This window comes from Antechinus flavipes, chromosome 5 (assembly GCF_016432865.1).
Source record: "Antechinus flavipes isolate AdamAnt ecotype Samford, QLD, Australia chromosome 5, AdamAnt_v2, whole genome shotgun sequence".
In the NCBI taxonomy this organism is placed as follows: Eukaryota; Metazoa; Chordata; class Mammalia; order Dasyuromorphia; family Dasyuridae; genus Antechinus; species Antechinus flavipes.
Window position 1 is genome coordinate 164,476,589 of NC_067402.1, and position 16,423 is coordinate 164,493,011.

At 31.9% G+C, this 16,423-nt stretch overlaps 1 protein-coding gene across 1 annotated transcript in view; it reads left to right on the top strand.

Annotated features, from left to right (window-relative positions):
• USP6NL (USP6 N-terminal like) overlaps nt 1-16,423 on the top strand; it is a 101,637-nt gene that overhangs the window by 66,894 nt on the left and 18,320 nt on the right. Inside the window, exon 13 of the mRNA XM_051962420.1 lies at nt 711-863. Coding sequence (XP_051818380.1) covers nt 711-863 — 153 coding nt within the window. The remainder of the gene's footprint in view (nt 1-710; nt 864-16,423) is intronic.

The following is a 16,423-nucleotide window of genomic DNA, read 5'->3' on the forward strand; positions in this document are numbered from 1 at the left end:
AATGCTACAAATCTTTACAAGCTTTAGTAATTTAAATTGCACTGAGACTTTTGGACCAGATTGTTTATTCTGTTTCATTTTTCTATCTGTTTCTTCTTGTACAGCTATATCTATGTCTTGATCAATATGTATATGTATCTATGTATCTATGTCTAGACATTGATATCTATATCTGTCTGTCTATAAATGCCCTTTTACTTCTTCCACCAAGTTTCTCTTGATTAGCTGGCCAAAACACTAAAGACATTTGATTTAAATTAGTTCTGTATTATAGTCCTTGATCCAATTTAAAAAGTGAATGGAATATTAATGCCTTTCTACCATTGTAAGTTAGAAATGACTGCTAGGGGAGATACCTAGACCCTCATATTACCCTTTGTGACCCTTCTGTATTCATTTACATTTTTCCAAGAATTTTTTTTTTTTTTTTTACTGTTACTGTCACTAATGAGAGAAGTATAGAACTTCTTGAAACAAGGTGAAGAGATATTTGATACCATACCTCCTTTCCCAAAATTCATGTTTTTAAAATCTTTGAGCTTTTTTAGTCTCAGAGGGCATATTATTTTTGTATTATGTGTTTTAATGATAGCTATTATGAAATATTTAAGCTTTCAGTTTATTTTATTCAACCAATATGTAATTGAATGTAACTAAAACCAAGATCCCCATTAACAAATGTATTTTTCTTTTCTCCTGTTCCTTGTTAGAACATCTAATGAAATTGTCTATGGAAGAACTTGTGGAATTTCTTCAGGAAACACTAGCCAAGGACTTTTTCTTTGATGATGACTTTGTAATAGAACAACTTCAGAATTCTATGTTAGAACTGAAACGGGCCAAGTTAGATCTCCCAGAACCTGGTAAGAAACTTATATCAAAAATCCTGATTTATAAAATAATAAAGATTGAAATACATGTTCCAATTAACCCTGACTACTTTTGGAAATGTAATCATATTTTCATTAGTAATGGTATGAATGAATACTTAGTAAATGGTGCTGTTCCTATTTATACTAAAATAACCTAAGAAAGTTGATTCTAAGTAAATAAATATAAATCTGCCTTCACAAATCCTATAATGCTAGTGAATCTTGATTTAGTAAATGTCACTCTATTTTATGCAGTATGGACAATGTATATATGTAACTCAGGACACATATTCTCAGAGGCAGCTAGGTAACCCAATGGTTTGAGAATGAGACCTGAAGTTAAGACCTAATTTCAAATCTTGCTCAGATACTTATTAGTTAGTTGTGTGACCCTGGAAAATTTATTTAACTTCTACCTGCCTCAGTTTCCTCAGCTTTTGAATGGGGATAATGATAGAATTTATTTCCCAGGAGTGTTGTGAGGATTAAATGAGATCATATTTGTATGGTGAATAGTACACTGCCTGGCACATAATCTGCACTTAATAAATGTTTGTGTCCTTATTTTCTCATAAGATCACAGATTATAGCATGGAAGAAACTTAAAAATCATCTAGTCCAGACCCCTGCTTTTATAGATGAGGATACCAAGACCCAGAGAGGTTGTCATTTATTCAAGGGCATGAAGATAGTAAAAAGGAAAGCTGGAATTTTAATCTGGGTTGTCACTGTACCATACTGTCAGGTATCTCTTCTCTGAATAAAAGTCACTTCTCTTACTTTGTAATTTGAGGAAGAGAGGAGAAAAATGGAAAAGAAAAAAAACTAAGATTAATTGGAACTAGGTTTGTAGTTGATTCTATAATGTCTTAATATGATATTTTGGAGTGATATTCAGGGGCTGAAATAGATCAATTGAAAAATGATTGCTTGCAGAGAGAGCAGAATTAGTAAGGGATAAAAAGCAATGGTGGAAATATAGTTAGTATCTGGGCAATACTCCCCCCTTTCATTTGGGCAGATTCATGACTAATTTTTTTTTTTAATGATTAATACTGTTCTAATACTTAATCATTGTAATCAGTTTGCTAGCACAGGAGCAGGAAACTAAGAGCCACAGTTAATAAATGCAAATGTATAGTAAGGATTATCCTCTTGCTCTTGTGTCTTGCTACTAAGAAATTTTTTCCTATGCCCATTTTTTGGTAATTTTTTTCTCTTTTTCTTTCTCTTTACTGGTTCCCTCTTTTCTTCCTCTTTTCTTCTCATGTCTTTCTTATACCAATACAAATCCACAAATGTGCCTAGTCTTAGGGATTTGCTTGTGTTTTTGAGAGGTTAAATGACTGTTCATATTGACAGGGCTTATCAAAAGTGGGACTTGAACTTTGGTCTTACTGAATTTTTAGCCAACTCTCCATCTATCATGTGACATTTTGCCTTTTTTTTCAATTCTCTTTTTTAAAAGAGAAACTTTTTTCTAAAACAGCATAGGATATTTATGTTTCAGTTAAAGTTTGTTTCTCTTATGTTGTCTAATTATTATACATTTTATAACATGATGGTTTAATATCTTACTTTAAATTGAGTTTATGTATACATAATCTGTCACTTATATTAAAGTAGAGAAAAGCTTTCTAATTCCTTTTTGTGTTTGTTTCCATTATTTCAAAAGGATTGGTTTTTCATTACCTATTCCCACCTTCAACAGTTGTTGAAACTGATGTGGCTTTATTCTGCCAGTACACTCATTAGTGTCAGAACAGCAATAAGAACACTATTTCATTTAATGCAAGAATATGGTCCAACTGGGGACAGCCAAGGAAAAAGAGTGATGCGAAATTTAGATGAAGCTTTCACAGAGCAGGTGGGCTTTACAGGAACAATTTGTTGCTAAAGGAAAGTGCTTAATGAAATTTAGTTATAAGAATTATAAGGAGGCTTAAAGAGTGAATATGGGAGAAGGTAAGAGAGTTGGGTTTTTGAAATAGAAAGCTTAAAAGAAAGCCATGACATCATTAGAATGATCCTAGTAATGACATCCTACTTGCCCTTCACATTAAGTAATCCAATAAATAGCTTATATCTATGTTCTCAATTCTAGACCAAACTTTACTATTTAAGTCCTTTTTTTTAATTGATCTAACATTTTTAATTAAACTCTTTTAACTTTTTTAAATTTTAGACTTTGCCTAGTATATTTTTCTTCAAGTTTTTTTAAAGATCCAATTCAATAAACATCCATTCACATAATGAATCACACAATATCACAAAATATTTCAAAGTCAGAATGGGATTTCATTATTCAATTAGATAAAGTCAGCAGCTCATTCTTCTCTCTGCTGTAATACATGCCATTTTCTGTTTTTGGAGTTTACAGATTGTAAACAAGTATTTTTACTTTAATAGTTTGGTGCTAACATTGACCATGGTACTTGCTTTTTTATTGCCTTTTAGTGGCGTTTTTATTTTTATCATTATAGTTAGTGTTGTTTTGATTCTCCTTTCTTCACTTCATATAAGTCTTCTGATATTTCTCTAAATTTATTATATAATTATATAATAATAATAATCATATAATTTGCTTATTATATAATTTTGCAGACGTTCTGCCTAAACACTACTATTTTTCTAGATAGTCCATAAACTAAATACTTATAAATTAGAAATTTATAGTTTCATTATGGCTATAATTGTGTAATATGTTAAGCTCTCTTAAAAGAGAACAGCTATTAACAAATTCATTAAAGTCTTGTTGGTAATTCTATTAAGGACTTTTGCCTTCCTGAGATCTATCTTTTCATAAAATTATTAACAGAAACTAGACCTTACTAAAGGATTGCCACATATACAACACTCATACTTGTAAAATTTAAGTCTCATATCTTACTAAGGACTATGAGAGAGAGAGACAGAGACACAGAAAAACAAAAGTATGAGCACTAGAGAAGGCATTTATTAAATGCTTATTATGTAATATCAATCTCTGGTGTCAATGATGAGCATGCATATCTAAATAAATGACAGGAACATACATACAAATGAGGGAAAACAATACAAAAAGGGGAATTTGAGGGTAAAGTGGGGATATATATACTAGGAAAGGAGGCAATTCAACTCACAAGGAAATGGAGAAATCCAGAAAGTAAGACAGGTTAGGGTAAAGTGAATTTGACTGGGGACCCTCATAAATTATGGTCAGGGTGAGTCATCATTCAAAACATTGGATCTGCAGAAAGATTCCTATAGGGTGGTACAAAATTCCTTTGTGTGTGTGTGTGTGTGTGTGTGTATACATATATATATATATATACATATGAAATATGAAAGTATAATGTATAGATATACATATATACCCTCATGTATATATGTGTTTATATGCATGTAAACTTGTTTTGTAATTATATGGATTATATGGATACACTTTGGCTCTTAAAAAGTTATTATTTAAATCACAGCCAATTGGCAGGAAGTCCAAAGTACCAGTCACTTTAGTTAATTTGTTTTTTAATTGGACCACAAGTTAAACTCAGAAAAATATAGTAATATCTCTACCCTTTACTTCAGCATTGGGTTTTCTCTTTATTATAATTCCTTACTACTTAGTGGGTGATTATAATATTGTGATTGATTCTTTAATAGATTAAAACAGAACTCATTGATTTGTGTTTGCTTTTAGAAATTATTTAAATATTAGAAATTACTCTGTTCAAAGTTATTACACACTTATTTCTGATTTCATTGTTAAATTCTCCCTTTATTGTTAGGATCAAGAGGCTGCCAGTCTCATTTTAATTTATTTAATTGGAATCATGCATAATCCTTTTAAAAATCCTTTTGTAAATTGAAGATTATAGGAAGTACTTAAAATTCATGTTTTGAGCAGTATACTAATTTATCTTAACATCTAAAGAATGCATGTAGTATTAAGTATAGTCTAGCGATAAGTAGACTGAAACAATTATGGCATCATCACTACCTTCTTTTAAATTTAATCTACTGAAGAAAGGAAATTGACATACTCTACATTTTAAAAAATTAAAACAGCTCTTCTTTTTTTACTTTTAAGACTCTGTAGAGTTGGTATAAAAAAGAATGGATCATTTTTCTGGTAGTCTTCATTGTATTACATACTAATAACACTGAGTTATATGTTCTACTGGCACATTATACTTTCATATTTCAAATATTGATTTGAGGTCACAGTGTTATGATTTTTAAAAACTTATTTTAAAAACTTACTTTGACTCAAAAACTATAGTATTCAATCACGAAGTCATTTGTTAAGGAAGCATGAGGCTCCTACCAAGATGCCATTTTTTTTGAATAATTTTTCTGACAACGTGTCCTTTCATTCTTCACTTAAAACTATTAGAACAGTTAGAGTACATACATTCTGGTGCTGAAATTAAAAAGTAGACTGTTGTTCACAAGAGAGCACTTAAAGCACTTTACCCTAATTATATGTCTGTTGTTCAGTGCAAGAAGCTGTTAATGCCTACTGAGGCAATTACTCTGTAAATCTTGCAGTTGAACTGGGATTCCACTGGGTGGTGACAAAGACTTGAAGATCAAGAAATAGACAAACTACATAAGAAATGTTTCTCTGACTCTTTTTCTCTCTCATTCTTCCTCTCCTCTCTTTCTCCTTCCCTCTTTCCCCCTCCGACTCCCTTCTTTTTTCCCCCAGTCCTTCTTTCCCTCCCTCCGTTCTTTCATTCACCCTTTTCTTTCTCTCTTTTCTAAGGATTATGTGGATATTATTTGATATCAGCTGTTTTACTAATATTTTCATAGACTAAAACAATGAAAATTTTCTTTTCTTTGAAATTTGCAAAATTTGTTTTTTTTTAAGTCAGATTATTCTTAACATATGATTCAGATGCCCAGCTTTGATTTAAAAAAAAAAATGTTCAGTAGTTTTGCATGATGGCAAAAAAAAATCCAACGTTGTCAGATTTTTACTAAAAATTTCTTTTCCCAAAATCCTGATTCAAATGGTTTAAGAGTAAGACATCAATTCTTTATTTTAACCCTTGCCTATTGATGATAATGGATACAATTTTTAGATTTGAGATTGTAGTAATGACTCAAACAATAGCTAGATAAATTAATTTTACTATACCCTTGACAAAACCAAAACCAAAAAATGAATGTTTTGGTCTTTAATAGCCATCTGACTTCAACAGTATTTATGCTTGAATTTTCTGATTGTACTTGAGGGATTGTTCTGCTACAAGCATGTTCTAGAGTGAGAGAGCAAGGGATCATGGTGTAAACATAAGTGCCAGATGTGAAGATGCACTGTTCTGCAGTATAAACTTAAGTACATAGAATAGACCTCGGAGGGCTATGGGCTAGAATGTTTTATGCTTTGATTTGCTTTTATGAAAGAGTAGAAAATATTTATTTTCATGCTTTTCATTTATTTCTTTTTCTCTGTACATTAGTTTCTTTTTTCTTCTATTTATCCTTCAACTTCCTAAATGTCTCTCTGTTGTCTTTTCTTTGGTTCACAAAATTCTTGAATGTTCTTGTTAGTTGTATTTCTTTGTGAGTTTGAGTAATACTTACTAATATGCACAGTTACATTTGCAAATTGCTCTTCCTGTTTCATTTAGTGTGCCTAGAGGAAATTTCTTCTTAGGAGTTGCCTAATCTAAGGAAGTTCTTTGTTTCTATATTGCTTCTTAAATTGAATTGAAATAAAAATGTTATTTACCTAGCTAATTTATCTTCTCATCCTTTAAAAAATTATTTTGCTTTAGACTACTGAAGGACTAAGGATAGAGATGTATATAGTACATACATATGTTCTAATATACTGAACATTAGTTACATTATTTGAAAAGGATTTTTATAGGGCTTCTCTGCAGCACTCTAGAAACAAATTTCCTTGAAAAATGAAATCAGAAACATTAAAAAGAAATGTATAGTATTAATCTTCATAATTTGTGCAAAGTAGGTAATTAATGCCCAGAGGGATTTAGGTTACCAAAAGGAGGTTTCTCTCTTACTGATTGATGCTTTCCAATTGTTTCGAAACCAACAGAACTCACCTCCTATTAACCCCCTAAAAGAAATGAAGCCACAAGCTTCCATTGGTCAGGTTATAGGGTCTGACAATTCTGTTTCACTGTGGGGAGTGGGACAGAAATGGTTAACCCTCTCTCTTTCTCTCTCTCTCTCTCTCTCTCTCTCTTCTCTCTCTCTCTCTCTCTCTCTCTCTCTCTCTCTCTCCCTCCCTCCCTCCCTCCCTCCCTCCCTCCCTCTCCCCCCGCCCTCCCTTACTCTCCTTCGTTCTTATTTATTTCTAGTTGGTGTTAATTTTTCTTTTTCCTGTGCTTACTTTTCTTTTCTTCTTACCACTCTCCATCCTATCTCTTAGGATGACTAATAGCTTATTCCTTCCTTAAAGGTATACTGCTTTCCTCCAGAAGATGATTTCCATTTTTTCAGTTTCATGGACCTTTAATGGACATTAGTGTTTGTATAATTGTACATAGATTACAGTCCATGTTTGTCAGGGAATAGAAAGAACCTGAACTGACCAGGACCACCATTGTTGAGATCTATCTGCGCTATTCAATCAATAAATACTTGTACCATATATTAAGTTAGTGAAAGAAAATGGTCTTAATTTTAAAGGTAATATATTGGTCAAATATGTACTTTAGTATTTAATGATATTTTAAATTGTAGCTTTTTTTTTTTCCCTGACATCTGTGCATCCATTATTTCTACTTTAAAATTTTTGTTTTCTCTTTTGGGTGGGCTTTTTTTTTTTAAGCAAAAGAAATCTGCCATTGGAATTTATTTTTCTTGCTAACTAGAAATATTATTGTCTATAATAATGTCTCAGGCCTAAAATTAATAACTCAATCCTGACTTAATAGCTTTCATACTATGAGTTGTTTAGAAACAATGGTTAGGAGATGATCTTTTTACTTTCACAGCAATTCATTCTCATCTATCCTCACTTATTGAAAATCTCATTGGGACAAAGAGGCCACATTCTCAATTTTGTAATTTTAAGGTATTCCCTATCCTTTCATTGCTGGACATGAACAATTTAGTAAATGAAATTAAAACTTTTGGTGGAAATTTTACTTATGAACTTTGAGTTATTATTTTTTATTGTATGTATATATTTTAATCATAGAATTGTTCATTTGGGAGAGCATTGCATGGTGTCTAGTCTAACTCCTATTTGAATTAAGAATGCTTGTGCCTTATAACATCACTGACTAACGATCATTTAATTACCACTTGAAGATAACAAACTCACTTCTTCCTCAAAGTATTATATTTCATATTTGGACAGTTCTGATGATAAAATACAGGCATTTCAAATTGAATATTCTGGAGAAATTTTTTATTCAAAATTTCCACAGTTGAATTTATTATTTTTTCCTTTGAATCATCTCTTCTTTCAAACTTCCTTATTTCTACTAAACATGCCACCATTCTTCCAGGCTTCCATCTTCATAATCACAGCATTATCTTAGTCTTCTCACTCTCACTTCAGTTTCCAAATCTTTTCATATCTACTTTTGGAACATCTTTCCCCCATGCATTCCCTTCAGTTGTAGAGCTACTATCTTAACTATCTACATTATTGTATCAGCCTCTTAAATGGTCTCCTTACCTCGTCTCTCAATTGTGTCTCTCTGACCATTCTATATACTGCTGCTAAAATAATTTTTCTTGTCTTTTCATCTTCCATTCCTAGAATGTATACCTTCCTTTTCTCTTCTATATAAATTCTTTCTCTTTATTTAAAAGTGAACCTCAGCCATCATTTTCTGCATAATGCCTTTCCTAATGCAACTGCTGATGTCTCTCTTTCAAACTGCTTTGTTTGTAATCTTTATATACATTTGTATTTGTTAACTTCATAGGCTGTGTGTATGTATGTATGTACATATACCTTTTGTCTTCCACATTCAAATGTAAGTACATTTAGAATAGGGATTATTTCATTCTTCATAGTGAATCATGGATATTGATCTTGCAAATAAGCCTAAGAAAGCCATAGTTGCCAAGTATCATTAATACTAGGTGATGTGAGATATGTAATTGGAAAATAGTTCTGTAATAACCTTATTCAAAAGGGAACAGGATAGATAAAAGGCAAGGAGGAAGCAAGGAAAGTTATATATTAAAAGAAGATCTAGTCAAAATGAGAAAATCAGGAATTGGAATAGGGAAGCATGGTAGGGAGATCATTTGAGACATATTTTAGCCCACCTAAGCAGAAAGAGGAAATAGATGAGGAGTTTGGGAAACATATCATAAACATAGCAAGCAATTGAAGTGATAGGATACTTTAGGTACACTGACATATCTAGAATGGACTCCTCTGCCAAATCTTGACTTTTCTTTATGATAGCTTTATTCTTCAAAAAAACAGCGAAAAAGAAGCATATATTCAAGATCTTATTCTTACCACTAAGTAAATAATGGTGTCTAGACTAAAGATAATGGCAGAAAAGTAATGATTCCATCTTTAGAATTTGTGATGAAGAAACAAAAAAACAATAGTCTTATTTGTACAGTAAATTTGGGGAAAGCAGATTCCAAAGAGAAGGGATAGTTATGACCTCATATACTAAATTTCTACAGGGGAAGTCAAAGAAAATAAGGAATGCTTTTAAGAATAACATTCTGAAGACAGAAAAGAGATAATTAAGAGGAGGAAATACAGGATTCTAAAGAAATCACTATGGATATAAAGAGAATTTATGTATTACCAACTTAGATTTTTAAATACACCATAGAAGATGGAACCAAAGGCACTTAATAGAAAATAAATACCAAAATATGACAGAGATATATAAGAGAAGTATTAGGACTGCTAAAGCTCAGAATCAGTTCACTCTGATGGTGAAAATTAAAAGATGATAAAAAAAATGTTGATTTATTTTTAACCTTAATTGGAGAAAAGAGGAGAATAAAAAAAGGTATTGGGCCAATGCTTAGCAAGGATAGAGCAATGATAACAATTGGCTGGGAGTAGAACTGGTAACCTTTTATATTTTTCTTGCTTCTGTTTTCTCTGTTAAGAAAAGTGATCTTTGTTCTAGAAATGACAGAACAAAAATGGCTAGTAGGTAATTTATACTCAAGAAAAGTAGGGACATAGTAAGAAAATATACAACTTCCCTTTCTGATTTCCAGTCTTTTCTCCTAGTTTAAATACATCTAAATACTGACAGAACTGGTTATATGATTTCTTAGCCATTTTCATTCAGTAAGACTTGAAAAATCATGGAAAATGGAAGAGGTATCATAATTTTGGAAAAAGGAATGCATTGTTTCAATTCTTCAAAAACAAACAAACAATAAAAACAAATACACAAAAAACACATCACCAAACTTGGCCAGAAAGATTGATTTTGATATTAAAAAGACATGGTTGGAGGCATAGCAAAGATGATGGAATGAAGGTAGGAACTTATTCAAGTTCTCCTCTAAACCTTTTCAAATACCTTTAAATAATAACTCTAAACAAGTTTTAGAGCTCCAAAACCTACAAAAAAGATGGAATAGAACAATTTTCTAGCCAAAGGTAGCTTGGAAGGTCAAGAAAAGGTCTCTGTTGCCCAGGAAATGGAAACAGATCCTGAAGCCTCTAAATTGGTGGTAGTGGCAGCAGTCTCCAATTTCTCATCCAATAGAGGCCAAGGACACTTCACTTGGAAAGGTCTGACATACTAGGGTGTGATGGGAGCCCCAGCCCAGGATTAGACTTTGGGAGCCATTGAATCAACAGCAGCAGAGATCTTAGCACATAGGTGTGTGTATGTGTGTGTCTGTGTGTCTGTGTCTGTGTGTGTCTGTGTGTGCCTGGAATAACTGGTTAGAGGGAATTTGCAGGTTATCTCTTTGCTAACACTGTGGCGGGACTCTGTTGCTTTGGCCATACTCAGATCTGAGTAACAGTGCTGGTTCACAGTACAGATCTCTAGAAGGATCTCTGAAAACAGCTGCATAAAACCCTTGAAGCTTGGGACATTACACCCTCCACCCTGGAAACAGAGCCTTAATTTAACAAAAGAGTTAAAAGCCAATTAATAAGACTGCAAACAACAGAAAAAAATTCTGATCATAGAAAGTTATTATAGTGACAAGGAAGACCAAAACATACACTCAGAAGAAAATCGCAAAGTCAAAGCTCCTACCTCCAACTCCTCCAAATAAAAAAAACAAGAACTGGGGTTAGGCTATGGAAGAACTCAAAAAGGATTTTGAAAATCAGGTAAGAAAGATAGAAGAAAAATTGGAAAGAGAATTGAAAGTGGTTCAAAAGGAAATACAAAAAGTTAATAAGGAGGAGAAGAATGACTTTTTTTTTTTTTTTTGCTTTGCTTTTTACTGAGGCAGTTGGGGTTAAGTGACTTGCCCAAGGTCACACAGCTAGGAGGTGTTAAGTGTCTGAGGCCAGATTTGAACTCTGGTCCTACTGACTTCAGGGCTGGTTCTCTATCCACTGTACCATCTACTTGCCCCAGAAGAATGCCTTAAAAAGCAAAATTGGACAATTGGGAAAGGAGGTATAAAGTCTCTGAGGAAAATAATTGCTTAAAAATCAGAAATGAGCAAATGGAAGCTAATGACTTTATGAGAAATCAAGATACAATCAAATAAAATCAAAAGAATGAAAAAATTTAAAAATGTGAAATATCTCATTGGAAAAACAACTGAGCTGGAAAAATAGATCTAGGAGAGATAATTTAAAAATTATTGTTCTGCCTGAAATACATGATCAAAAATTTTCAAAAAATTATCAAAGAAAACTGTCCTGATACTCTGGACACATAGGGTAAAATGGAAATGGAAAGATTATCTTCTGAAAGAGATCCAAAGATAAAACTCTTAGGAATATTATTGCTAAATTTCAGAACTCCCAGGTCAAGGAGAAAATATTGCAACATCCAGAAAGAAACAATTCAAATATAGTGGAGCCATTAAAAAATTAGAAGGTTTAGAATATGATATTCTGGAGGACAGTGGAATTGGGATTACAACCAAAAATCACCTACCCAGCAAAAATGACTATAATCCTTTAGAGGAAAAGGTGAATATTCAAGGAAATAGAAGACTTTCAAACATTTGTGATGAAAAGATCAGAGCTGAATAGAAAATTTGATTTTCAGATACAGGTCTCAGGAGAAGCATTAAGGAAGTATTCAGGAAAGTGAAATAACAAGAGACTTAATAAGGTTTATCTTTCTTCATGGGAAGATGATACTTATAAGAACTTTTTCATTATCACAGTTATTAGAAGGAGTAAATATAGACAGAGGGAACAGGTGTGAGTTGAATATGAGGGGATAATATTTTAAAAAGTAAAATTAAGTTGTGAGAGAGGAATGAACTGGGAGAATGGGAAAGGGAAATGTGAAATGGTATAATTATCTGCCATACAAGAGATAAGAAAAAGCTTTTACACTGGAAAGGAAGAGAGGAAGAAATAGAGGAAAATGAATCAATGTTACTCTTAGCAAAATTAACTGAAAAGAGGAAATAACATACATATTCAATATGGGTACGGAAATCTATCTTACCTTGTAGGAAAGTTATAGGAGCAAGGAATAAGAAAAGGTGATAGAAGAAAGGTTGCTTTAGGGGAGGAGCTGGTTAGAAGCAAAACACCTTTTTGGAGGGTCCGAGTGAAAGAAAGAATAGAATAAGTGGGGGAAAGTATTGTTAGCAGTAGTAGTTTTGAAAAGGATTTTGAAGTCAGTTTCTCTTATGAAGGTCTCATTTCTCAAGCATGGAACTGAGTCAGATTTATTTAAAAACAAAAAAGAGCCATTCTTCAATTGACAAATGATCAAAAGATATGATCTATGCCTAAAAGGTCATTATAAAATCATGCATATATTTTGACCTAGTAATACCACTTCTAAGCATGGATCCCCAAAAAAGTTTTTTTTTTAAAAGGAAAAGAATCTCTGTGTATAAAATATTGATTGCAGTTCTTCTCAGGGCAAAGGAAATTGAGGAAATGCCCATGAGTTGAGGAATGGCTGAATAAATTGTGATCATGAAGGAGTAGTTTTATTCTATAAGAAATGATGAGAAAGATGCTATCAGAAAAACCTGAAAAGTCCTCCATGAGCGCAAGCAAAGTGAAATAGTGATCAGCTGTGAATGACTTTGCTATTCTCAGCAATAAAATGATCCAAAAACTACTCTGAAGGACTTAGGATGAAAAATGCTATTCATACCCAGTGAAATAATTGATCGTGTCTTGTATTCAAGATAAGCCAAAGCATACTTTTTAAAAACTTTTTTTTTCCTTGAGATTTTTTTTTGGGGGGGGGGTATCTTTTTTTTTTTTAACAACATGACTTTTATGGAAATATTTTGTACCATTTCACATGACTTCTCAAAGTGGGGCTGAGGAAAAGAAAGGGAAGAATCTGGAACTCAAAATTTTAAAAGCAAATGTAAAAAATTATTTTACATGTAAAAAGGAGGAAATAAAATATGAAAACATGGCTTTAAAAAAGAATGATTGGTGAATGTATGGAAGAGGAAGTTGTTCACAAATGTCTAACAAAATTTAATTAAGAATAGGTTGTGACACCAAGTAGTATAGCATCCAGATTTTTAGAAGAGAAGTTAAATGCATTGCAAAAAGAAATATACAGCAAAATTATATTAGTGAAGGATCTCAGTCTTCCTCTATGAAAACTAAGTAAGTTTAACCACAAAATAAACAAGAAAGAAGTTAAGGAGGTAAATAAATTTTTAGAAAAGTTAGGTATGATAGACCTTTGGACAAAATTGAATGGGAATTGAAAGGAGTATACCTTTTTCTCAGTGATACATGGCACCTACACAAAACTTGACCATGTATTAGGCCATAAAAACCTTATAGTCAAATGCAGAAAGGCAGAAATAACAAATGCATCCTTTTTAGATCACGATACAGTAAAAATATGTGTAATAAAGGGTCATGGACAAATAGACCAAAAATTAATTAGAAACTAAATAATCTAATTACTTAAAGAATGAATGGGTCAAACAATAAATTTTAAAAACAATCGATAATTTCATCCAAGGGAATGACAAAATAATGAAACAAAATACCAAAAGTTATGGGATGGATCCAAAGCAGTTCTTAGGGGAAATTTTATGTCTCTAGATATTTACATGAATAAAGTAGACAACAAGTAGAATAATGAATTGGGCACACAACTAAAAAAGCTAGATAAAGAATGAATTAACAATAGGTTGTGCCAGATTAAACATATTTCCTTTTGTGAAAAAGTTACTAAACTGAAAGGTTAGATGAATACTTTAGATATAGTTTATCTTAAGTATAGAAAACTATATGGTAAAATTTTTTTGTTATACTAATTAGCTGAATTAGAAATGGGTTGAATGACTTGGCCATTCATTAGAGTATTCCTTAATGTTTTGATATCAATTTAGAAAGAAATTTCCAGTAAAGTACTCTAGACATCTTTGCTTTATTTGGCTAAAGTTGTAGATAGCATATATTGCTGAGCTGATTGTGTTAGCTAATACAGTGGAAAAAAGTCAGAATTCAAAAAGATTTTTACTATCTAGAACTATCTCTGACTGACTCAAAGATGTTGAAATTCAATTCAGATAAGAGAAAAAACACAAAAATAGCTAATAATTACATAGCACTTTTTATTTTTAAAAAGTTATTTTTGTATTTTTTTATATCATGGTAGATTTCCTCAGTAGATCTTCTTCTAACTTCCAGACAGCCATCTCATGACAAATAGTATTTTTAAAAACTAAATAAAATAAAAAAATTCAACATAATACATTGATTGATATATTGAAAAAGTCTGAAAATAGGTATAATATACACAATATATGTAGATTTCCTACATATGTAAAAAGAAAGAGACTTTCCTTTCATATCTCTGTTCAGGTTTTTCTTTTTCTTTATTATAATTTTACATCATTTATTTTTGATTTTATTGCTTTTGTTCTTTCATTTTCTATTGTTGTAATCTTTGTGTATATTATTTTCTTGACTTTGCTTACTTCACTTTGCATCATTCATATAGATCTTTTCATGCTTTTCTATATATCATAGTCATCATTTCTTACAGCTCAGTAATAATCCATTATATTCATGGACCACAGTTTGTTTAGCCAGTTCTCAATTGATAACCGTATAGCACATTGAGGTTTGCCAAATGCTTTACATCTGTTATCTCTTTTGATCTTTGAAAGAGTCCTAAGGGAAAGAAGGGGATATATGGCTAAATATTTTTTGTCAAAAAAAAAAAAAAAAAGGTGTAAAAATAATACAACTTGACTATGAGGCAACAATAGGAAATGGCACATTAGAAGCCTATTGCTAACTTAGACTACATTAACAGAGATATAAGTTCATAAATAAGTTGGTGATAGTTATGCTATAATATTTTGAATTAAATTACATTTAGAAATATTGTGTTCAGTTCTGGTCATCATTTTTTTCTGAAGAATTTTAATGTATCTAGAGGAAGGCCATCATTCTAGTAAAGGGCCTTATGCTATTAAAGATCTATTCTGGAGAATATTTAACGTGGTGATGAAAAGATTTAAAGTAAGACATGATCCTCTGAGCATTTGAATAGTTATCGTATGAAAGAGATTTCAGATTTCTGCTTGGCCCCCAGGAAAGAGGACTAAGAATAATAGGAAGAAGTTACAATGAGACAAATTTCAGCTTAAAAATATATAAAAACTTCCTAATCATTGAAGCTATACTGAAATGACTCCTTGAGAATAATGGGCTTTTTTCTCACTTGAGGTCATTCAGGAATGCTGGCATTCCTAGACAATGCTAATATTCATATAGTGATTTCAGATTCCAGGTTTGAGCCTTTGGAAAGGAAGACCAGGTCGCAGTGCAGACGTAAAAGTTAATGCAAGACTGTAAACAAAGCCACAAGATCCTACTGTTTGATTTTGATTTGGAGCCATGGTGGATTTATTGTTAAGTGTATTTGTCACAGAATTCTAGTAGTTGAGAAGGACTTCGGCAGCTATCTATTCCAACTTATACATGAAAAAAATTCTTATTATAATATAATACATTACAAATAATCATGCAGTCTTTATTTAAAGACTTCGAAAGAAGGAGAATCTGCTACTTATTGAGGTAGATATTTCTGCACCTGGTCAGCCTTAATTACTAAGTTTTTCTAACATTAAACCCAAATTATCCCGTTTTAGTTTTTACCCTTCGTTCCTGGTTGGGCTTTCCAAGACTAATCTAAACATGACTGATTCCTCCATCATGTTTTACTCCCTCATATATTTGAAGGCAGTTATAATGCCCCCATTTAATTTTTATTTCATGAGGTTAAATATGTTCAATTCATTCACTCAATTTTCACATGGCATTTACTCGAGGTTCTTCACTATCCTACTTGCTCTCCTCTGAACACTTTATTTTGTCACTGCCCTTTTTAAACCATGATACCCATCAATGATGGACAGAAGCAGCTACACCCAAGGAAATGAATGTACTATTTGCATTTTTGTTTTTCTTCCAGGGTTAT